This window comes from Anarhichas minor, unplaced genomic scaffold, assembly GCF_050575085.1.
Source record: "Anarhichas minor isolate MPS153535 unplaced genomic scaffold, ASM5057508v1 ptg000062l, whole genome shotgun sequence".
Lineage (NCBI taxonomy): Eukaryota > Metazoa > Chordata > Actinopteri > Perciformes > Anarhichadidae > Anarhichas > Anarhichas minor.
Window position 1 is genome coordinate 2,498,633 of NW_027466508.1, and position 24,162 is coordinate 2,522,794.

The 24,162-nt window shown below is 40.1% G+C and overlaps 1 protein-coding gene across 1 annotated transcript; it reads left to right on the plus strand.

Moving 5' to 3' along the window:
- Positions 1–310: 310 nt before the first annotated feature.
- Positions 311–22,902, plus strand: slc6a2 (solute carrier family 6 member 2). Its single transcript, XM_076078011.1, has 14 exons — positions 311–605; positions 4,975–5,106; positions 7,040–7,277; positions 13,769–13,907; positions 14,213–14,347; positions 15,560–15,663; positions 17,123–17,247; positions 17,414–17,526; positions 18,768–18,896; positions 19,728–19,827; positions 19,946–20,046; positions 20,628–20,795; positions 22,543–22,614; positions 22,879–22,902. Exons 1-14 carry the CDS (start codon positions 311–313, stop codon positions 22,900–22,902), a joined length of 1,875 nt encoding a protein of 624 aa, XP_075934126.1.
- The last annotated feature ends 1,260 nt before the right edge of the window (positions 22,903–24,162 follow it).

Consider the following 24,162-nt stretch of genomic DNA (forward strand, 5'->3'; position numbering starts at 1 on the left):
TTTATCCTAATACTGTACAGATAGTATTGTCAGGTCTTGCTATTATATGAAGAATACTGTCACCTATCCCACCCTGTCCTAACCTGTGCGGAAAACTTTACGCACAAACACCAAACCTCTCCAAACTCTGTTTTTCTTCCCTCCTCTCCAGCTCATGTATGCGGGGGTAGAAGCTGCAGTTTCGGCGGAGAACACTCGCTTGGAACTGCCGTCCTCGGGAGCACCGACCCGGACCATCAGCTCCGCCAGAACCCGCAGGGGGCCGTGAGAGCACCGGGTCAGCGTGGGCTTCGCGAGCACCGCAGAGAAAATGAATATCCAGGTTCTGCCAGAACACAAGCTCTCGTCGGTGGCCCCGCTGAAACAGTGCAATGTGGAGAAAAAGGAGGTAGAACTGATACTGTTGAAGGACCAGAATGGCGTCCAGTACACCAGCTCCTCCATCATTCCCACCCCTGGCCACCCCGCAGGTCCTCCCGGATGCATCGAGGACGATCGAGAAACTTGGGGAAAGAAAATGGACTTTCTCCTGTCGGTTATTGGCTTCGCAGTAGACCTGGCCAATGTTTGGAGATTCCCTTACTTGTGCTACAAAAATGGAGGAGGTGAGTTGACTTAATAGTAACATAATAATATAGAATACCAGGCGTGACTGGGTCGGCTAGTAGGCTACACTGTAAATTATAATGATAGTAGTTTGTTCTTCATTGATGTTCTTTCATTTATGGGTCAGGTACCAAAGCCTGCCTATTTCTATTTCCAAGTCAACAATACGAATGTGTTGTCAAAGAAAATACTACAGACAGATTCGATTAGTCATTTTTGCGATGTTGTTCTAATAGTTCCTTTAATATCCTTAATGAACGGTTTAATGGTCCCACGTGTATTAACGGGAGAGTGCATTTAATGTAGCTCTGATGAAGGAAATACCGAATTTTCTAAAAAGAAAATGCACATGGATAAAGATACTGCACGGACTGTCCGGGTTCTTGGTTACTCAGCAAGTCTGGATAGATAACCACACTTAAAACTATTGAAAACTGAAGGTGCACTGTAGTGAGCAGAGAGGGTGGGAAGAAGAGTAGTTGAATCACCAACAGGTGGTTTTAGAGATCTTTAGCTTCAATGTTTGGTTTTACTTTTTCTTTTCTTAAAAGGGTACAAACTCTGTCTTAATAAACTAATTACATTGTTATTTTAAAATCGCCCAATGTAAGCTCAGCTCCAGCCCCGCAGTGACTTAGCGGTTACAGATAAAAGATGCATGGATTTTAAAATGGCTTTAATATTTTGCCACTTTCAGTTCTTTAAATCCATTAATTGATCATGAGAAACCAATTTAGCTTACATAATAAAGAAAATGTACCCTTTCATAAAGACATGTACATGTACAGTGATGATAACCGTCATATTCAAAAATGAAATATTGATACAATGTTCATAATACACATAGATGATATTGTCTAAATCATCCAGCGCCTCTTAAATTATTTTGTATATAGTTATGGTTTTTGATTCTCCCTCCACTTCTATCCACTTGTATTTTGAGTGTAATTCATTTGCCAAAAATGGGACAAAACGCACAATAAACAAAGTCAAAGATCAATTTGGCGATAATATTGCTATCGTGAATTCTTTTGGCCATGATAATCATGTAGCGAAAATGTGATATCGGGACAGCCCAGTGTACACGTGTAAAGCCACTGTAGCTCTAAAATCAACCTGTATTGTCAAATGAGTCATGAAGTGATGTTTTAGCATCTACTTGCAAATTATATAAATATAGGATTCATCTTGTTTAAAATATACTGTCAGGTTTATTTGCCTGGTCTAATTGAACTTTCAAAAACAAGTTTCTGAGCTCAGGTTTACTCAGTATGTCTGAACACAAGAGGAACCGATTCCACCGCTGAAGCTGCCCTGTATGAGAGAAAAGAAAGTACAGTGTGTGTGTTTTGATAAACAAAGGATTGTTTTAAACAGTGTTGTTCCTCCCCCAACACTCATCAACAGAGGGCTTGTTTGCCTGCGTGTCCATTCACGTGGCGAAAATCAACATGTTGTGCTCAGTGCCCCAAAGGGTCAACTCCACCGCTGGCCTGTCAATCATATTGGCCCTCAGCAAAATGTATTCATTACTGTAGATAATGTGTCATTTGTGATGGACAATGTCAAGAACAATTCAATTATGGGAGGTCATTTCCTTGCTACTGAGGCCCAGCATGAAAATAGCTGTGAGCCTTCCTGCTTGCATGTTATGGTGTGTTGTTTTTTCCAACAATGTCAAGACCCCTAATCAACCCCCCCCCCCACATTTTTTTTCTTCTTTTGGTATTTTGTTTTGTCTAGCACTTATGTCCACATTGAGCATTTTGAACCTGTTTTTGCTAACAGCTAAAATATAAGTCACGCTAGTGCTATGTCCTGCTGTGAATGTTTGTGCTTGGGTGTGTGTGTGTGTGCATGTGTGTGTATTCTGTGTCTTTTGACTTCTAGGTGCAGCTCCCTAACGAGTGATTGAGGGCACCTGGATGAGGATGTGGTTATAAGCACCTCCTTGCTCCGCCCTCGCTCTCTCATCTGCCTGGCACCAGACCCTGGTCTGCAGTGGGATTTGCACACTACAGTTTACTTGTGTCCTGTAAATAAACTGGCAGCTGTGGTTGTTTTTAACCTAACTTGGTGTTGTGTCCCTCCTATATGTTGCGACTCCCGAGCCGGTCGTAACATAATGGGGGCTCGTCCGAAGCTCAGTTAGCCTTAGGTAATTTTTTACTCCTAGACTTAGTTAGTAGGTTCAGGCTGATGTCACCACTTAAGTTAGTTTTTAGATTTTCTCTTTTTGAGCTTGCCTGGTTAAGAAAGCCTGCGGGTGTTGGAGAGACCAGCACCACTTTATTGTTTTTGGTGCGGTAACCCTGGGGTGGCCCCTGGCGTGCCCGGGAAAGCCGACGAAGACTAGTTGAGGTTTAGCCAGATAGAACTAGTTTCTTAGGTAGAGAGGAAACCAGGTAAGTTCAAGAATAGGTCAGTTTGAAATGTTCATTCCTCAGGATAGTATGTGGTGGCATTTGCTGGCCTTTGTTCTTCACACATGCTGTGCGAGTAGTAAGAGTGGAGAAATATTGTTATGCACACTAGTTTTGGTTAAATGCTAGGCTGTAGTTTTGTTCTTCTTTGAACCCTGATTCGTCTGGCTGGCTTAGTAAGCCAGTGCTCATGCTTTTCTATTATCTGTGTGAGCTTCGTGTTCAGGTAGTCGCATGCTTCTTGCAGGGACTACATTTTGTGGAACCTACTTTCTTCTCAGTGGAGGTAGAAAAGTAGTGTTTCGAATTATCGTATCGTAGGGGTAAGAGTACTGTTAACACTATTTCTATACTGTGTGGCCTGAAATAGTTAAGTAGCTGCTCTTGTATAGACAGCCTAGTGATTGGTGCATTTCAATTACACTCTGATTTTGTGTAGGTAAGCTGTGCTGTTTGGTAGCACTATTTCTGTGTGGTAGTGTTGCTTTGTGTTGGTGGTTTGGCTTACTTAGGGGGAGCCCATTTTTGGGTGTGCTACCTTGTAGAGATTTGTTTCACATAAAGTTGTTTTTGTGATCTCACAATGAAGTCTGATTTTCAAGAGATCAGTGAAGGTCCTACAATAGAGCAGCTAGCTCAATGTACCAAAGCCCAGCTCATGTCTATTGCAGAGCAGTACCATCTTGAAATTGCTCAAACTTCAGTTGGTCCTTGTCAGACCAATAAAAAACGCACTGAGCATGACTCCTTTGCACAATTCCGTATGGAGGGTTCAATAGCAATTTCTGATTCTGAGAAGCTCATCCCAATTCGCATCCTTAGGGATACAGGAGCCTCTCAGTCCTTGTTTTTGGCAGGAGTTTTGCCTCTTTCTGAGAAGACCTCCACTGGTAGCAGTGCTTCAGTCCAAGGATGTGGGATGAGGTGGCTTAAAGCCACATTGCATGTTGTGTATTTGCAATCTGGGTTGGTTACAGGCCCTGTCGTGGTGGCGATTTGTCCCCAGCTTCCTTTAGGGGGAGTAGACCTGATTTTGGGTAATGATTTGGCTGGAGGGAAGGTGTTTCCTGCTCCCATTGTAGTGGATAGACCAACAGGCTCCGTAGTTGACAATTACCAGAGTGCTGATCTGTCATCTCGGTTGCCTAAAGTCCTTCCTGCTTGCATTGTAACTCGTGCCCAGTCAAGAAAGTATGAAGATGTAGTGAATTTATCTGAAGTGGCTCCAACTGTTGACAGTCTAGAGGCTGATCCTGATCCTTCTGTAACTTCTAAGCTGTCCACTAATGCTGTTGGAAATGAGTCTACTGAAGTTAAATTGACCTGTCCTGTCACTGTGCCGGCTGGGCCTGACACACAGTTGAAGGTTGGCAAGGAACAGCTGATAGCAGCCCAGAAGGCTGACCCTCCTTTGGCCAAGTATATGGCAGCAGTGTTGCCTAAGGATGAGAGTGGTACTACTCATGTCACTTTTACTGGGAGGTTGGTATCCTCATGCGTAAGAGGGTTTCTTCTGTTAAAAGAGCATGGTTTTGGATGACACCCTTATGGCTGTCATCTTAAGGAAGGGAGTGTTACGTATGGTTCCATGTCCTGCTGTGAATGTTTGTGCTTGGGTGTGTGTGTGTGTGCATTCTGTGTCTTTTGACTTCTAGGTCCAGCTCCCCAACGAGTGATTGAGGGCACCTGGATGAGGATGTGGTTTACCTATATAAGCGCCTCCTTGCTCCGCCCTCGCTCTCTCTCATCTGCCTGGCACCAGACCCTGGTCTGCAGTGGGATTTGCACACTACAGTTTACTTGTGTCCTGTAAATAAACTGGCAGCTGTGGTTGTTTTTAACCTAACTTGGTGTTGTGTCCCTCCTATATGTTGCGACTCCCGAGCCGGTCGTAACACTAGCAAGGAATATGTAAAGCATGATATGTAATTATTTCTCTTTCCAGGTGCCTTTTTGATCCCGTACATTCTTTTCTTGGTCATTGCGGGGATGCCATTGTTCTACATGGAGCTTGCCTTGGGCCAGTACAACAGGCAAGGGGCAGCTACAGTTTGGAAAATTTGCCCCATCTTTAAAGGTGAGCTTTAACACACACACACACACACACGTACACACGAGAACTGGCATGTCTTTTTACTTCAGCCTTTCTCTAACCTCTTAAACTGGGCTACATACAGCTCAGTCATGCTCTTCTTTGCTTCTTTTCAATCTCTTGCCCTTTAATTTCATCCCTTCGTTCTTGTCCTTTAACCCTTATTCAGAAGTGTCACTTGGAACTATTTCTCCGTTTCACCTTTCTGTATTTCATTCTCCGCTTGGGCTTCCAACCTTATACCCCTGTCTTATGTTTCTTCAAATGCCAATTGTAAATGAGTGAAGTCAAAGCAAACCAGGCTACTGTCCTTGGCCTGTTGAGGAACACAGTTGGGGTCAATGTAATTACAAGTCAATCAATTAAACTAATCAGAGACACAACCAACAATCTTAAATCAAAAGGGCTCTATCATGTACTGTTGTTATAGAGAAGCACATTAAATAAAACTGTTGGGGAAAAGACTTCAGAGTGTTACCTTTCAAAAGAGACCAAAACCATGCATGTACTCCAAATGGTTCAAGAACAGCTTTCAATTTACTTTGGTTATGCCTTGGATTAGCCTTAGGCTAATTTTACTGGAGCGGTAACATGCCTCCTGGCATTTAGGGCAGCAACAAAAGTCTTCCACTCCCGTCTGTCCTGGGTGAGTCACTGGATGGTGCTCCACGAGTGGTTTAGGCTCTGCATTTCTTTCTCCACAGTTCTTCTCCATGTGCTTCTTTGCGGCCTCTTTTTCTTTTCCCTTCTGGTGTCCAATGTAAGGCTGTTCTTGTAATATCAGCAGGGTCTTTTCCCAACACATGTCCTATCCATCTCCATCTTCTTCATTAGGATGGTCTCCATGCATTCTTGTTGGCATTTGTCATACAGTTCTTCATTTAAAATAGTGTTTGGCCAGAAAATGTAAAGTATTCGCCTTAAACTCTTGGTGTGGAAGGTTGATAGTCTGTTGAGATATTCTTGTGTCATTCTCCAGCATTCAGAACCGTACAATAGGGTGGATAAAACACAGCTCTGATACAATTTGAGTTTGGTCTTGATGGTGTACTGCTGTGACCTCCATATGTTATTCAGTACTTTGAAAGCGTTCCTTGCCTTATTAAGACGATTCTTGATGTCTTTATCTGTGCGTGTCTGACAGTGCTGCCCAAATATGTGAACTCGTCAGTTTTGAGGAGATCTTCTCCGTAAACCTGAATTGGTGCCAAATCATCAAAGTACCAAAGAAAGGTTCTCTAAGAAATTGTAACAACTGGTGTGGAATTAGACATCTGTCAATACCAAGTAAGATCATGGCAAAGATCATCATTAACGAATAACAGATGCTGTAGACAAACATCTCCAAAAAGAACAGGCAGGTTTCAGAAAGGGTAGAGGTTGCAATGATCACATATTCACGTTACGTAACATCATAGAGCAGTGCACAGAGTGGCAGAGGGAACTGTATATTGACTTTGTTGACTTTGAAAAAAACGTTTGACTCCATTCATCGTGAAAGCCTTTGGCGTATATTGTCCCTGAAGATATGGTTCTTGTGATACAAAGTGTTTATACCAACTTAACATGCAGGGTTGGAAACAGTCCCCAAAAATTCCAAGTGAAGACAGGTGTGACACAAGGATGTGTGATGTCAGCTTTGCTCTTCAATATTTCTATTGACTGGGTAATGAGACAAACAACTGAAGACCAAAATAGAGGCATTCGATGGACATTCTTTTCATCAATATTGTGATGCAGCACGTATCTATAAGTATTATTTGGAACCAGTTCACATTATGAAACCTGTTAACAGCAGAAAATGTATCAAATATGGTCGTCTCTACAGAGAACATGCATTAAGTGAATTTGCACTGGGCTGCACAGTGTGAACGTAAACCATCATTTAGTTGTTACTAATAATAACTCTGTTCCTCAGGTGTGGGCTACAGTGTGATCATCATAGCCCTGTATGTCGGCTTCTACTACAACGTCATCATTGCCTGGTCCCTCTACTACCTGTTCTCTTCCATGACCAATGAGCTGCCGTGGCTCAAATGTGACAATGTTTGGAACAGTCAGAACTGCACCTACCCTAAAGCCCTCAACGGATCCATCATCGGCAATGGAACATCTTACGCCAAGTACAAGATCACCCCAGCAGCAGAGTACTATGAGTGAGTGATTTCTGAAATTCAGAGTAATTCATTTATCAGATTGTGACCTATGTAGGCCGTGGCATGATTTACATTTTGTGCAACTTAAGAAAAAAACATGGTAATAGGTAATCAAGTTTTAACATCACACCTATTCAAGCATCAGACCCAATTAACTATTTGGTAAATGTCAAAATGCAGGTATCTTAATCTCTGTTAAATGGACAGACATCACTATTTTGACAACAGGACGTTCACGGTTGCTCAAAGCTTCGACCTGCATGTAAATACAGCCACTGTCTTCATAAGGCGATCTACAGTTTGTGCAGGTTGTTTTTTCCATGTTTTTCATTCTCTATTCGTGAAGGTTGTTTCATTTGGACACTTGATACTGACACAGTTTTGCTGAGATGGAAGTGATGCTTTCATGTTTATTGGGAGTGCTTTCTGAATAACACTCGGACAGTATGTACATTTCCATGAAACAAGCGCACCGGTATCCACATGGAGTGACAGGCACTTAAACTTAAAATCAACCAGCCATAAATGTTTGGGTAACACTTTCTATGATGTTCATTTATATAATGCATTATAAACATACTTATATAGCAGTATATATTATATAATCCGCTTATGGCACTGTATTGTGATAGTTAGTCATAAATATCATTATCCAATCATAATTAAATAACCACAACGTATTATAAAGTATAATAAATAGACTTATAAGGTCACGTATCGTGATACTTGATAACTGTACTGATCGCGCATAGATTTAATGATATTTGTTTCACTTTACTTAAAGCAAATTATAATTTTTGTTCTTGTACAAAACAAATGAGTGACCAGCCATTATCAAGTATTATGATACTTGACCTTATAAGTCATTATAAGGTGCTTTATAAGGTTTTATGATTACTGCTATTAAGCATTATGAATATTAATGAGTGCTTATAACTATAATTATACAGTGTTATAAGCAGATTGTAATGCAGTATAGACATGGGCGTCATAGCAAGTGTTACCAATGTTTGCACTATAAAACGAGTATACATAAAGAGTTCAAATGCACTCTTTGAAGAGCATGAAAAAAGCTCCATCTGTTTATGCTTCAAAGACAGACAGTTATTCCCCAGCTTCTATAATGACCGACTGTGCAGCCCCAGAAGAAGTCTGTGAAGTGACTTGGACAGTACACGGTACACGTGCCAAGCGTGACGCACAGAATACACCGAGCATGCAACCCGGCAAATAATTGAGCTTGTTAAAGATCCACTCCCATTCTCCTGGGCAGAACTGTCTTGTATGGTTTATTTAATCAGGATCCCTGGATTATCTTTTAAGAACCTCCAGGAACCCTCCCGCATAGTTTCAAAATAAGTAAATACTTTTACTCAACATGAAGAGGTCAGCATTTGCGTCAAAGCTCCAGACTTGTGAATTGCGGCATACCTTCCAAAAAGTGATCCGATATTGCTCAAAGAGCAGACATGGTGCATAAAACCAGAAGGCAGACTATATGCTCCAGGTGGACGATTACACTTCACTCATGGGGAAAAATAAATAAAAAAAGAAGTAGATGTGTATCGACAAACAATAGGATACTTCAAAACAGATCTTGCATGGGCTTAGGATCCGTCGGGGACAATAAATCCTCCTGCGTCCAGCTAGCTTTGACCGCAGGAGCAATGCCAAGGCACAGCATGAGTGCGAGGCCAACTGAGTAAACAGTCCCTTGCTTCACCTCGTAGACGCTTATACATCCACAAATCATCTTGAGCCTACTGTTCTCAGCTGTCATGAGCATTAAAATTCTAAAGCAAAACTAATTTAAAATAGAAAACTTCAGTTCTTAGTTTGCACCACAGCTGTTTAGGCTCACTGCTGCTAAGGTCATATATTATCTGATGTTTGCCCAACATTTACAGTACAGTAGGTTATTCATAAAATAATCCTTTATTAGTCCCGCCGTGGGGAAATTCATGATCACACACATCCGTACTGTGCACGATCACAAGGTTCATTTCAAACGACTTGTGATTTTACTGAGAATACAGATGATAGCATTGTGCAGGAAAATTGCATTAGAGAAAGATGAGACTACTTGGTGACTCAGATATCATTTAACTGGTGTTAATAAATTGTTTGGCCACCTGGAGGCTGAAGGGAGTCGGCCAATAATTCTCTGTGGATTTGTCACTACATTGACACCTTTCACATTGATGTTTTCATTTCATCCAAAAATAATATTGATCATAGCGGCCTTGTTTTAGGAAAGAATGAACCCAACCATGCATTATTAAACATGAATGTTTTTATATTTTTTCTTGTATTTAGTTAACACAGGATCCTACAAATGTTTGCATATTTTATTCTTTATTTGTTTTATATCTTTAAGATGTACATATCTTAAACCTGAAAACACCCAAACACATGATCGTTCAAACCCAAGTTTTTTGTAACTCACGATCATCATATTCAGTCATAGGCTGTCCTCCTAAGTGACTCTTGTGTGGTCCGGCCACTAGAACATGAGCTAACGGCTAAATGGTAATCCAGAATGTATCCCCACTACCTTATCACAAAATCTTAAGGTACTCACTAGTATTTAAAAGTATTTAATGTTTAAAAAGATGCTACTTCATCAACAAATATGAGGAACAACTAACCCTCCAGTTGATTCCCCTAAGTTATCCAATACAAGTTTATGTTCACAACATGCTGCTTTATGACGCACTAAAAATTGAATAGTGTCAAAATCATTGCAGAACAAGCTGGTGTGATATCATGTGACTTGGCTTGTTTTGGAGGATGTGGAGTGGAAGGGGCTATGTGAAGACAGCCAAAAACATGGCTTCTGCCAAAAAGACTGACCTGAAAACAAGAGTTCTGGGCATTTGTCTGTGATTAATTTCATTGTGCAGCCTCCAGAGATCAAAGAAACCTGCAGAAATGTAATTTCCAAATCACAGCATCATGTCTATGACCTCTACAGAATTAAGCAATGCTGTCTCATCGCTTCTTCAGAAGTGCTTGTCGGATGGTCAAACAGCTTTGGAAACCCCCCTCCCCCTTTCCGAAATCATCAATTTGTCACTCACGTCCACTCCAAGCAGTAATTGTCTAGATGATTATTAGAAAAGTTAGCAGGGTTTACATTGTTTACACAATCATTTCTGCAACTTTTGATGCATGCAACCTAACATCTTCAAAGTAGACAGATAGATATCCCATATTTAAACGACGATCGCATCTCACTCATCTCTATGACACCCAGCTTTCTATCCAGCCTTCAAAAGTGTCAGCTCAGCTATTTACACTTTTGCCTTCTGACATGTACATGTTTTATGTACTTCATAAATGAGAACAGACAAACATTTAGACAGAGTTAACAGGCTCTTGTTTTTTTCTATCTCATCAGTAAAAACAAACAGAATGTTCACTAGCCTTTCATATTAGATTCAATGTTGTAAGTAGGCTGCAAGTATCAGAAGAATACAAATGTTCAGACTCGCATGTGGCCCAAACGTGTACTGCAGACAGAGACTATGAAAGAAATTCTCTAAATTGAATTGGCTACCGTAATTAAATCTCCTGTGACCCGTCGATGAGTCTCGACCCAGTCTTTGAGGAAGACTGAGCTTGCAAATCTCAATTCCATGGTACATACTAACTGGGTTTTAAGTGGGTGCAATTGTCCCGCAATGCAAAATAAAGTATTGCATATAGATGGATAAACACTGGGATTGTTGTGAAAGTCTCCCTGCTGGCAGGCATACTCAGTCAAGTTTTCAGGAATAGGAAAAAATAAATAAAAATGATTGTTAAAATGACAACAATGCCAACACCAACTCATTACAACTCATTAGGATGCACCCTTATCCTTTCTATTTGGATCGAGCCTTAAGCAACCACATCTGATTTCATGTCAAGGATAACTAGACTTGATAGATGGCCCTCATTTAAACAAAAAAAGATCTAATTACATAGACACTTGGGAAGATTGCTTTCACTTCAATCTCACATGCAATTTGACACATTTGTTAGAATTACTTTTAAAAACAACAAGTAGAATACATTTGTTGTTAATTAAATAAATGAGATTGAAATGATGAGCCGCTGAGTTGGTAGTCTGTAGTCCTTTTTATTTATATACTTTTTGAATGCCCTATTTCTCATTCTGTAACCAACATTAAGACCGGGCTGCATGCCAGCGTGGCAGCCTAAAGTATACAGAGACCAACTAATGGCAACATTGAGTGTTAGGATAGCAGCATAACCAGCTCGCTGAGTGACGATAAGAGTCAATCTGTTTAGAGTAACTGGGCCAAAGGGAGCTGGATTGATGTTATAGCGAGCATTTACTGGCAGTGCACTATCAATGATATCAGATGAACAAGGAGGCCTTGAGGCATTACAACAGAACACCAACACGAGGCCTCTAGGTCAGAGCATAGACTCTAAATTTCCCTCCCCAAATAACTGATGTCTTCACGCCGCTATCTGCGTCCCCGAAGACCTTATAGCTTTGGATTTATTATCAGCCAAAGATAAATAAATGCTGAAGAGGAGTTTCACAGATCCCTTGGTCCCTTCGGATTGTACATCTGAACATACTTCAGTTTGCGTGTTCCTGAGGGTGTTTTTGTCTCGGGCCGTTCAAACAAAATCCAGTTCTGCCGTTTATCAACCCATGACTACACATGCCGACTTAATTGAATCTTCTTTTCAGGAAAGTTTCAGGACAAAATGTGAGGGGAACAAAGGTGCTTTTCAATAGTTTACAGATACAAATAAAATACAAGTCGTTCATGGTTGTAAGGAACACTGTGTATGCTGCAGCTTGTTTTTCATGTTCTCTGTTGGAATTGGCAGATGACCGACTATGATGAAGAAATTACCTTCAGACAGTCCGAAGAACACATTTTCCAAACTGCAGCTGCACCCTCCCTGTTTTCTCAAGTTCTCAATCTCAACTTTGTCTCATCTCCCCTCAGGCTCTCTGGCTGGACAGCAGCCCAGATTATAAAATCGCATTTTGATACAAGTTTAGGAGATTGGTCAACTAAATAGTCATTCTGTGAACTCTTCTCCAGCATAGTATAACAGAAATAGGTTTTAAGATTAATAATGCTGTTTACATTAATCCCTTACCTATGTAGTTCAACTTAAAAATATTAGCAGCAGCCAATGTTTGCTTCTTTTTAGGTGGCAGGAGTGAAAATTAGCCATCCTGAACATTTGTAGTGTTGTGGTTTCAGAATGATGAAGATAAAAAAATATATATATTTTTTCCTTGGCAACTATCATGTTTTCCCCAAATGATGTACAGATTTTAGGCATTTTAATATCTCAGATGGCTTGAAAATAGTTCATAAAGTTGCCGTAAATTGGAAAAAAATCATCTCCTCCGGATCCCCCCAGGTTTGGGTTGAGCTCTGAAAAGGGAACCATAAGCTACTGACCACAACCAATAATGGCTGGTCATATGGTAGCACACCCGGCAGCTTCAAGCAGACAGTAAGCCTGCCAACAGTTAAGGCACGGATATGCCAGAAAAGAAGCAGTTTGTACGCCGTATAATTCGGCCGTATTGAACGGAAAGATTTATATCAGTCTTATCTCGGTGAATAAGCAAAGTTCCTACTCTTTTGAACATTTATCCTGTATTATGACCATTTTCTATCATAGTCCTCCTTCAGTAGGCTGAACAATATTTTGAGAAGACAAGTAATGCAAGTGAGCCCATACTGTCACCAGATGAAAGGTAAGCAAAAGCAGCTTCTGACCAACGTGGCCCCAACAACTGTTTGTGAATGTATCACATGAGTCTGGCCCCTCCCCCACTATTATAATCTTAAATTGTGGGCTTCCTTCAACTACTCTGAGCAGACATTCATAGACTGAGCTTGCAGCTGGAAACAATATTTAGATAGGGATGGAAAAGACAACATTTTTCAGGAATAATATTTACTTACATTTTTTGGAAAAATATATTTAATCTACATTAGTGTTGAAATAGAATTAATTAGTTGTAAGTCATTTAACTGAATACCTTGGCCAATGATGACCTGGGGTGACGTGGCATTCTCAGATTGGAAATGCTGGTTTAAGGTAGAGTGCTGTAATAAATCTGATTACAGCCTCTGTCCAATACGTCATCCCCCATCTTCAGACACCTCAGACACCTATGTGGCCTGTTTTGTTAAGACTCCTCCAGCTGCTAAGAACCTGTGTGGGCCCGTTTGACAAAAACAACTAACTTTTAAGATGTAGCCAAAAGAAATAACATGCCATACCGTAGAACAATGATATCTTATTTGTGCAGAGTAGTGCTTGAAAATGCATCGCTGACATAGTTATGTTCATCAGTGCTCATCATAGTCCTGTGAATCATGAGACACTATTTTGTCATCTATTAATACAAAGCAATTATTGATTTATCACCAATGACGGTATTTCAGAATTACAGGAATGTCTTTTGGATATCATATCCATATCTCTTTCTGCAGACGGGGTGTGCTGCATCTCCATCAGAGTACGGGTATCAATGACCTGGGCCTGCCTCGCTGGGAGCTGACCTTGTGTCTCCTCGTGGTGGTCTTCATCCTCTACTTCAGCCTGTGGAAAGGTGTCAAGTCCTCGGGGAAGGTACAGGCCTAGACCACTCGACAAGAAAAAACCTTGTCGCTTTCTCGTTGTCTACTTCTTTTGATTTAAAAAAAAAAAAATGCATTTGAACATTTATAAACTGTTGGTACTGTATTAGTGTAGCACATAGCCTTACAACATACTACATAACCCTCTAACTATTTGTCAGACAGTAAGAGGAGGGTAGGATTTTTTCACTTTTTATAATATATACTGCCATTCACATTCTGTTCAATGAAATGGGGGACTACTTAATATATTTGTCCCCCTTTTATCTGTGTGTGTGTGTGTGTGTGTGTATTCAGGTGGTGTACATCACAGCTACCATGCCCTATGTAGTCCTTTTTGTTTTGCTGATCCGAGGCATAACTCTACCAGGATCCATGGACGGCATCAGGGCCTACCTCCACGTCGACTTCAAGCGGCTCAACAATCTGGAGGTTAGAGACAGCACTTGTTGCTCACAAACCATCCATGGGTGTTTGTAACCTTGTATCCTTGAAAAAGGATTATGTTAGGTTATTTTATTGTCATAGTACAACAGGATTGCTCGGCGAAATGCAAATTGCAGTCTCATTTTGCTACATAAAACACAGAACACTCAAAGATTGAATTTAATGGGTTTTCATGGGACTACTGATGAAAAACAAGGAACAATTCTTGCTTGCAGTATGAAATTTGGGGGACACATCAGGCAGCAACCTCCGGCTCAGAAAAGTAAAGACTATGCCGAATTGTCCGAAATTTGCATTCTTTCTAACAGCCAGCAGGGGGCGACTTGACTGGTTGCAAAAAGAAGTCTGATTGTATAAAAGTCTATGAGAAAATGACCCTACTTCTCACTTGATTTATTACCTCAGTAAACTTTCAAGTCTTCTTCAATTCAGCATGATGTTCATTTAGTAAATGATGGTCCCATTTAGAGTAAAAAAACGACAAAGTCGTTTGTGTTTTCGTCATACAACTTAAACCATTTCAGTGTGTTTTCAGTTGATGAAAGTTAATTAGAACATTTGTGTCACCTAAAAATATCATACCTGTTCAGTTTAAATTAGCTCCACTCTCTCGTGTCACTGGTTGCAAAAAGCCAAGATGGCAATGGCCCAAAACTACGATGGTGATGGCCAAAATGCTGAACTCAAGGCTTCAAAACAGTCCACAAACCAATGGGAGACATCACGACTACTTCTTATATACAGAATATGTAACAGACCTTCACATTTTCGTTTTAGCTGTTGACCTCCGGTTTTATGTTAACCCGTGGGACTTTCAGCTCTGTCTATTTAGGGCAGAATGTACAAGCAACTCTTGCGACTGAGTCTGTGGATTTAGAGAGCCTTCTTTCTGGGTCACTGTAATTGGGTGGAGAATCTCAAACTCTGAGATTCCAGCTGGTGTTACCCACACTTAATGTATGTATATTAATATGAGTGTTTGTATTTAAGATGTCATTTTCAACTAGCCGAACATTTATGTCACTTATGTGTAGACTTAATTTGCATGTTTTGCAAACCAGAGCCACGTTTTTTTCCAATGAAATCCACACAGCTAAAGTCAGACTAATGGAAAACAATGGCCTAAAAAAAATACATTAGCATTTACATTCAACTATTTTTTAGGAATTCATAAGCTTTCTTTTATTTTTGCCGCAGGTGTGGATTGACGCTGCCACCCAGATATTCTACTCCCTGGGAGCAGGATTTGGGGTGCTCATTGCTTTTGCCAGTTATAACAAATTTGACAACAACTGCTACAGGTAAGAGCTGGCACTTTATTTGTGTTTTATGATAGTCCAAAACAAGCCCCCAGCAACATAACATCCTGCTGTCTTTTAAGCAGCCAGCCTTTTCCAGCATGTAACTGGATCACGAAGCAGCAGCAGAGGTGATGCTAATCTGTTCAGCTGACCCCAATGGCCAGGTGTTAACAGGAAAAATAAAGTACAGGCCAGGAATGGTTGTCAGATAATAGCCAAAGGCTGTATGTTGTTGGTTTGTCATATGCTGCTCTTCTTCAGAAAAAGCAGGCATGAGGTTGTGAGCTTGCCTTATCTTTTTCCACATTAATAGGGTGCAGTGGTGCCGTTTGACGAACACGCTGTTGGCAGAGCAGCAGTTTCAGTTTTGTCAATTTACAACACCCACTAGACAAAACATATCTTGCTGAAACTACACAAACTGAAAATGCTGACATCATCTTGCTGCTGCAGAACAGCTCTCAAAAAAATTAAAAGGTTCTTATCAAAAACATTATCTCCCAGCGGGTGAAATATGTCATCACAGAGGCTTCCAAACTAAATCAGTGCTTTACTGGAAGTTATAAGCATTATGGACCCCTACTCTCCCGTCCTCTCATTTCCTCCACCTTCTTCAACCCCAAACAGGGCCTCCCGCCATCCTCCCCTTTCATGTCCTATTTAGAGGTAGGTGTGGACTGCCGGCAGGTGGGATTCACATTATGCAGCAAATGAGAAAATATGAACTAGGTGAAAGGCAGCAGCCAGGAAGAACTGGTGCTGTTACAAAAATAAGCACTGAACAGACTTTTGTTTGATTACCCAGACAGATGGAGGAAGTCTGCATAAGGTATAGTGCAGTGAGTGTGCCGCAGTGTGTCCATCACACCTACCTGTAAAATAAAAGACAACCCAAGGCAAAACGGGTCTTGTGGCCTGACGGACTCGATATGCCCCGTCTGTATTTTCGTAATAGAGCTCAATATTTTTTACTAAAATCTGTTATCTAAAGTTAAAAATAATTGAAATAAGTCATAGTAAAGGTTACGATAAATCATTGAAATAAAATAAATCTTTGGCAGACAACAGCACGTTAGTGGCTACAGAACAGCACAATAATTACTGATCAAATCACCAACAGAAGCAAAGGACAAATGCTTCACTTTAACCTGAATATTCCCTCTAAAACAGTGTTTGGCCAACGATAGACCCATGGAAAACTTGAAAGGTAACATGTGGCTCCAGGTCAAAAACAGGACAAATGAATGGATACTGTCTTAATGTCTCCCAACAAGAGACAGTTAGAAAAATAAAGTTGGCGACTCCTTATCCAAACTACGACTGAAAACACAAATGTAGAAGATTGGTAACGTGGACTTTCAAGGTTGGACAGTTGTAGACTTGAGAAATTGAAGATGTACAATAAAGAAACCCAGCTTTCTTTTGAACATGTTTTTGCGGTTATGTTTTCTTTCTCTAGGGATGCTCTCTTGACAAGCACTGTGAACTGCATCACCAGTTTCTTCTCAGGGTTTGCCATCTTCTCTGTGCTTGGATACATGGCTCACAAACATGGGGTAAAAATAGAAGATGTGGCAACAGAGGGTAAGTCCTGGTGTCTGAGACACCTCACCATCACTACCAGTTTGAATCTTTTTTTTCTCACTTGATATGAAATTTAGTTATACACCGTTTGATCCTGCAAACATTTGCACTTTGTAAATCGTGTTTATGAAAGCCATAACGTTTGTGTTTCTGTGTGTATGGACAGGGGCAGGATTGGTGTTCATCATCTACCCCGAGGCAATTTCTACACTGCCTGGCTCAACGTTTTGGGCTATCGTGTTCTTCATCATGTTGCTGACTCTGGGCATTGACAGTGCGGTGAGTCCCAAACAACCACTCCATAGAACTCAAATCATTTTCTTATGACGAGAAGTAAAATCTTTTTTTTTTTTTTTTTTGCAGTTTCAAAACTTAGCAGGTAGAACATTTATAAAAGCATAATATAACAATAAGACTTAATTTAAGTGGTGAAATATTAGTGATGAAATACATTCATACAGTACCTTTTTGTACAGGTTGGAGTATGTAAACTTAAATCCAGCAATTTACAAGATGAAATTGAAAAACGTTCTTTATTAACCAAGGCGTGGTTTTCCCTGTGCTAAGAAACACAGTGAAGGGAGCTTACTGTGCATGTACAGAGCAGACACAGTGCACATTAAAACCCCTATAGTATATAGGATAGTAATGATATCCACATATCATATTGGAAGACTCTCTTCACTGAGTCGCCCATTAAACCTGACATTTATTGCAACATAATAGTCATTGCATACTCACTGTGCAAGTTCATCTCTGAGAAACAAAGCACAAATTTGATTTTAAGGACATATCAAGGAAACTATTAGTTAACTATGACATGTAAATAACACTTTAGCATGTCTTCTAACTGAAGTGGACTAAATAAATGTCAAGTGTGATATGTTGTTTTTTTTGTACTTTCCCTGGTAGCAACCTTTATAATTACAGAGTATTAAAATATGCTTAACAAATGAGTACCGTTGAATGACCATCCAGGCTGACTATTACGTAATAAGTGTTATTCAATATGCTAATATCAATGGCATTGGTGTTTTGGATGTCTACTACCATCTGTTCAGTGAGCTGGGTGTCCAGCCCCTCCGTGGTGTGTTAAACCAATATGACTCTTGACTGATGGTGTGGGCATGTTGTAGAATTTAAGTAATAGGAGAAGTAGTAAACTATGTTTTTGTGTGGTCAGCGTTAAAGTGACTAAATGTTCTGCCGCAACTAAAACTTCTTTCTTTGACATTTTAAAAGCCAGCAGTAATTTAACAAATATCTGTCCAATGAGTCACTCTGGCACTAAAACAGAGGACAGTTTAATACCCTCTTATCTCTCAGCAAATGTCCCCACATACTTAAGTTATCCTCTCAATCATTTATCAAGTAGATCAAATTAAGAACATGTTAATATTACATGCCGTAATGTACTAGGTATGTTTATTTTATTGTGTTCTATTCAATGTTTATGCCTGTACTTTATTGCAATGTAGACATCTCTGAGTCTCGTGTCTCTCTCTGTTTGTGTCCACCAGATGGGTGGCATGGAGGCAGTCATCACAGGCCTGTCAGATGATTTTAAGTTCCTCAAGAGAAACAGGAAGGTCTTTACCTTCGCCACAGCCTTTGGAACCTTCCTGATTGCCCTCTTCTGCGTTACCAATGTCAGTATCAAGTTTCAAAGTGCCATACACTTAAACCTAATACTTGAATGAAGTACTTTCTTTTTATATCTGCTGATATACGTTTTCATGTTTTCTCTCAAAATCAAGCTTTGTATTATTTTGCACAAATAAGTTATTATAAAATTCTCTTGGACACAGCATATATTGTTTTTGGTATAATCAAGTAGGGATGGCATAGTGTCAAAATATGGTAAATGGGAGCGTTGAACTGCATGTGGCTGCTGCCTGAAAGGAAGTATTCAAGTCTCAGTATATACTGTCATCACAGGAACGTTTCAGAAAAATATCACGGCTCTTTCAAAGAAATGATCAAAAAATGCTATTGTATGACACACAGATGACAGATTAGAATTGAATTAAAGTAGAATACATCAAGCAAATGTTACTCTATAGTCTCTTTTCATTCACATGGCATCAGCACCAAGGGGAAACGCTTACTGATTACAGATAGAAAGGTTAGTGATTCACATGGTTTCTTTCTTTTATCAAATCAATAGAATTATTGTGGAGTGAATGATGCCTTGCCCATGCTAGTTATGTGGCACAAATACAGATTGTACCACTCTGGATACAAATCAAAGATCTGTTGTATAAAATCTCTAATGTCCACAAAGTCAGCTCTTCGTCCGCGTGAGGCTTGTTTACTCTCAACTCTTCAAAGTGCACTTAAGTTACCTCAAACGGCAAACAAGCATACAGTAGTATTAAGTCCGAGAGACCATTGCTTTTTGACTGCACACAAGGGTCCACTTCTCTTCAAGAGGTGAAGATTTATATACCACACTCAAACTAATCTCTTCCTCTCTGTAGGGAGGGATCTATGTGCTGACCCTGTTGGATAAGTATGCCGCAGGGACTTCTATTCTATTTGCTGTGTTGATCGAGGCCATTGGAGTCTCATGGTTTTATGGTATGAAATTCTACAGCACTTTGGCATTACATTCATTTCCCTTTCCCCCCCAAATACTCCATTTATATTGTGTAGTCCAATTTCATTTCACAATCGTAACTTTTCATGCTCATTCCAGGTGTGGACCGTTTCAGCGAAGATATCGAGCGAATGATGGGCTTCAAGCCAGGACTCTACTGGAGGCTGTGCTGGAAATTTGTCAGCCCAGCTTTTCTGCTGGTAAGAGGAATGAAAAAAAAAAACATTGAAGTATATGCATTTGGCTGGTTTTCCTCAACAGGGATTATGTCTGATCCTAGACAGTAAAAATTGTTTAACGGTTGACATATTCCATTAAATGTCATTCACAAAAGCCTACTGGCTGTATGGAGGTATCACTCATTCTAGCAACAGTAAATATGTCAGTGATGCATATATTTATAATATAATCAGAATTATATCCCTATAAGAATCAATAGCTAAAGTGAATTAAAGTAACGTAATAAATTGGGTGGCTCACAGGAAAAAGCATTCACCCACCACCACAGGGTGCAGCAGTGGTGCTCCTTGTTTGTACCCAGAGGAAAGGTGGGATCATGGAGGACAGTTTGAATCTCAGTGTGCCTTGTGGCAAGTTCTTTGAGGGGAACTTCTTTTCCGACGCTAGATGGCCTAGATTTAATCCTTTTCCTTTAGCATCCGTGGATGTGCACTGCAATTATATTAATGAAGTGACTTAAACAAGTTGCGCTAATACAAATGGATGTAACATTCCTTGTGTGTCTCTGTTTCCCCTTCCCCTCTCTCTTCTCTCATCACAGTTTGTTGTAATAGCCAGTGCAGTGACATCGTCAGGCCTGAAGTATGATGACTACGTCTTCCCTAACTGGGCTAACGTAGTTGGCTGGGGTGTGGCCATGTCCTCCATGATGTTTGTCCCCTGCTATGCCATATATAAATTCTGCAGCGTACAAGGAACATTCAAACAGGTCAGTATGTATGCATGTGTGTATGTATTGACAATTCTTACTCGTCTTCATAAACTTCAATTGGTCCAGAATTCACCTGCCAGAACTACCTCTAGAGATCAAATGACTTACCCCTGTTCTTCAGCAACTTCATTGGCTCCCCTGTTAATAAATAAATAAATACGTATCAATTTTAAGATTCTGCTTCTCGCTTTTAAGGCCTTTCACAATTCTGCTCCTTTGAATCTCTGTACACACCTTCCCGTACTTTCAGGCTACATCCACTCAAATACATTTTCGTTTAAAACCGGTGTTTTAAAACAAAAACGATCTTCGTCCACACAGGCGTTTCAGCATCGTCTGCGAAATGATTTCCGTCCATACTAGCAAGCCTGAAAACGAATATCACATGACTATTCACATACACTGGGCAAAAGGGTAAACAGGAAGTAGATTGGTTGCTTTGTTAGAGAAAATACGACAGAATATTATAGTAGTCTTTAATAATGAAAGGTAGTGCTTGATACTAAAGATCTTCCTCTAAAGATCTTCCTCTGTAAACTCAGACAAATTTCGTGGAAAGTTGTTTTTTCCCCCCCCAAACTTGGAGAGATCGAGCAAGACCTGCAGCCTTGTAACTCTCTCTTACACATCACATTTACTTCAAAATGAACACTTACAAAACAAAGTTTACTAGATTACGGGTCAATAAATGTCGTCATCACACGTCTCTCACCCATTTCCTCCTGGTTTCATTGTTCGTCACACTCGTAGCTCTGCCGGGTGGCTGAAGTCTGTCGTACTGGAGAGCATTTATGCTTTTGTTTCTTTGCAGTTTACGTGTGCAGAATAAAAGTCCTCCGTTTTGTGTCCGAAAATCGTAACTTCAAACTTCCACTCCGCAACTCCGTAGGTCTGATAACGTCGCTGAACACGTCGCTAATTGCTCCGATAACGGCTGCTTCAGCAACGCCTGTAATCAGTTATCCATGTTTGGTAGTCAATCGATAATCAAGGCTGTTGCTTGTTGCGTTTTGAAAGGTGCCTATAAATTAAATGTGTTATTATTCAAACGTGTTTTACACAGGAGGAAAAAAAAGACATTGTAAGATAGATATGGTTTAGTAAATATTAAATTGTCATACGCCAACTTAAATTACTGCCTGAAGAATAGAGAATATGGTAACAAATACAATCTCAAACAGTGTACTGGTAAACAGCTAAATTGTTAAAAGAACATCTAGTATGTTCTTTCAAGCAAAACAACAATCTTGATTTAATTAAGAGAACCGTCTTCTCTCAACTTGATGACACTGGCACCGTGAAAACACTTTAAGATGAAAGGATCGCAATCATCAAAGCACCAGAGAGCTATTTCCATCCCCTCAGCGGTCAACCAGTGTCAGCTTCATTCTACTGTAACAATTATCCCATCCCAATGGCATTTCCCGTAGGTACTCAGGGTTTAAGATTCTTCTGAAGACACACATTCTTTCCTATAACTCATTTGAATACCTATGAAGTTGCGTCTGTCTCCTCCTCATAGCAACCACAATGCTTTGGCTCCGTTAGAATGTGCAGATGTGAAAAGTAATTTGGTGACCTATGTTGGCTGGAGGCTACACCGCCACATGGGGCCCAAATGTGACCATTGCAGGATTCTTCTGGCAGAGATAATAAAGATTAAAGGGCAAGTGTATTTTATATATATGCCATTTGCTTTGTGAGAAATGTTGTAACTGTTTTTTTGCCGTTTTATCTTTTACAGAGGATAGCCTATTGCATCACTCCAGAACATGAACATCATTTGGTGGCAGAGGGGAATATACGGCAGTTCACAGTAAGGACAATTTTTTGTGCTTTTTGTTGACTTGTTAATTCGAACTAGCTAAATGGCTACAATAAATATGAAATTGAACACATTTAATTGTTTGTGAGTCGACTTGTGCTCTGAGCATTGCACATGCAAGAAAATTAACCATTTCAAAAGAGTGGCCTTTTAAATTAGGATATAACTACTGTAAAATAAAATAATTGCAACCAGTTGAAGTGGTTAAAATAGAATAAAATACATTAAGCTACAAAACAGACTCTTGTTTTACAGCTCAAGCATTGGTTGGCCATTTGATGACATCACCCACAATTCCCTCATCCATTCTCGCATCTGGTGTTTGGAGTTCCTGCAGTGTGCCACCAGTGGTCAAAACAGACAAGTAGAACAACAGACTCCAACCTCGATCAGCAGTCTCTCCCTGTCCATTTACTTCCCAAGGCCTTTGTTAACAGTAGCTTTAAGCACTTTGGTTTCAAAATAATAGCGGGCATAACTCCGAATCATTCAACAGCTTCAGCTCATAAGGGAGGGACACCTCATGGGGGACAATGTGCGTACTGTTATTTGCCCACGGGCAGTGTTTTTTTTATATACTATTTGAATTAATCATAACTGTAGTTGTGATTTTGTTTGAGGTGTGACTATTACCTCCTGGAAGGAACAGAAACTAAAATGAACACCAAAACAATCCCATTACACTGTGTACCATTATACAGGGAACCCAAATATTTTCATTTTTAACCTTTTTTATTAAGCTTATTATTTATCATTACATTAATATTGGAAGAAAGTCTCTGTTCTAGCCGTTCTGTTGTCAGTGCCTTATCAAGCGAGACACTCATGTTTATTACACTCCGTACAGGAAGAAATTAAATAAACTGTGTTGACTCAGGAACCCACCAAATCAAGCCACAGTTTGTTGATGGCAATCTCAATTTCACTTAGTCCTTTGATACTTAAGTCAAACAGCTGGAGGTCAACAGTGCGTCAAGGTCAAGCTCCTTAGCTAGGGTTATATTACATGTAGGTCTGATATAATGCGTTCATGTCACATTCCGTTACAAAAAAGGGAATAATGCATGCGTCACTCCAAAGCTTTAAAAGAACGGAGGCAGACTTCATTCACCTCTTATGCTTTGAAAGGCCAGACTCCCAACAATGCCTTAATCCTAAAGAAAGACTGAGGCTGAACCTGGTCAGTGCCTGGCTGCTTACTGAAGGTGAAAAAAACACAAATGGCGTAACTTACTTTTTTATTATTGTTGTTGCGTGGCTTTTACTTTACAAATGTATGTCTGTTCAGTGCTTCTGAGGAGTATAAGACTCCAAAGAGACCGAAAGAGAGTTAGTGCGTCTGTATGTGTATTGGGATTTTGTTGCCAACCACACAGTATGCCGTTGGTGCACAGTACATGGAGGGGTGACCACCGTCAAATGCCTCCTCCACTGCACATTATCTTAAGTGCATGATAACTGGTCTTACATATTTATTTGAAACATATCTTGTGATGTTTTCATCACCTTAGAAGTGCCAATATGTTACTTTAGGAATGT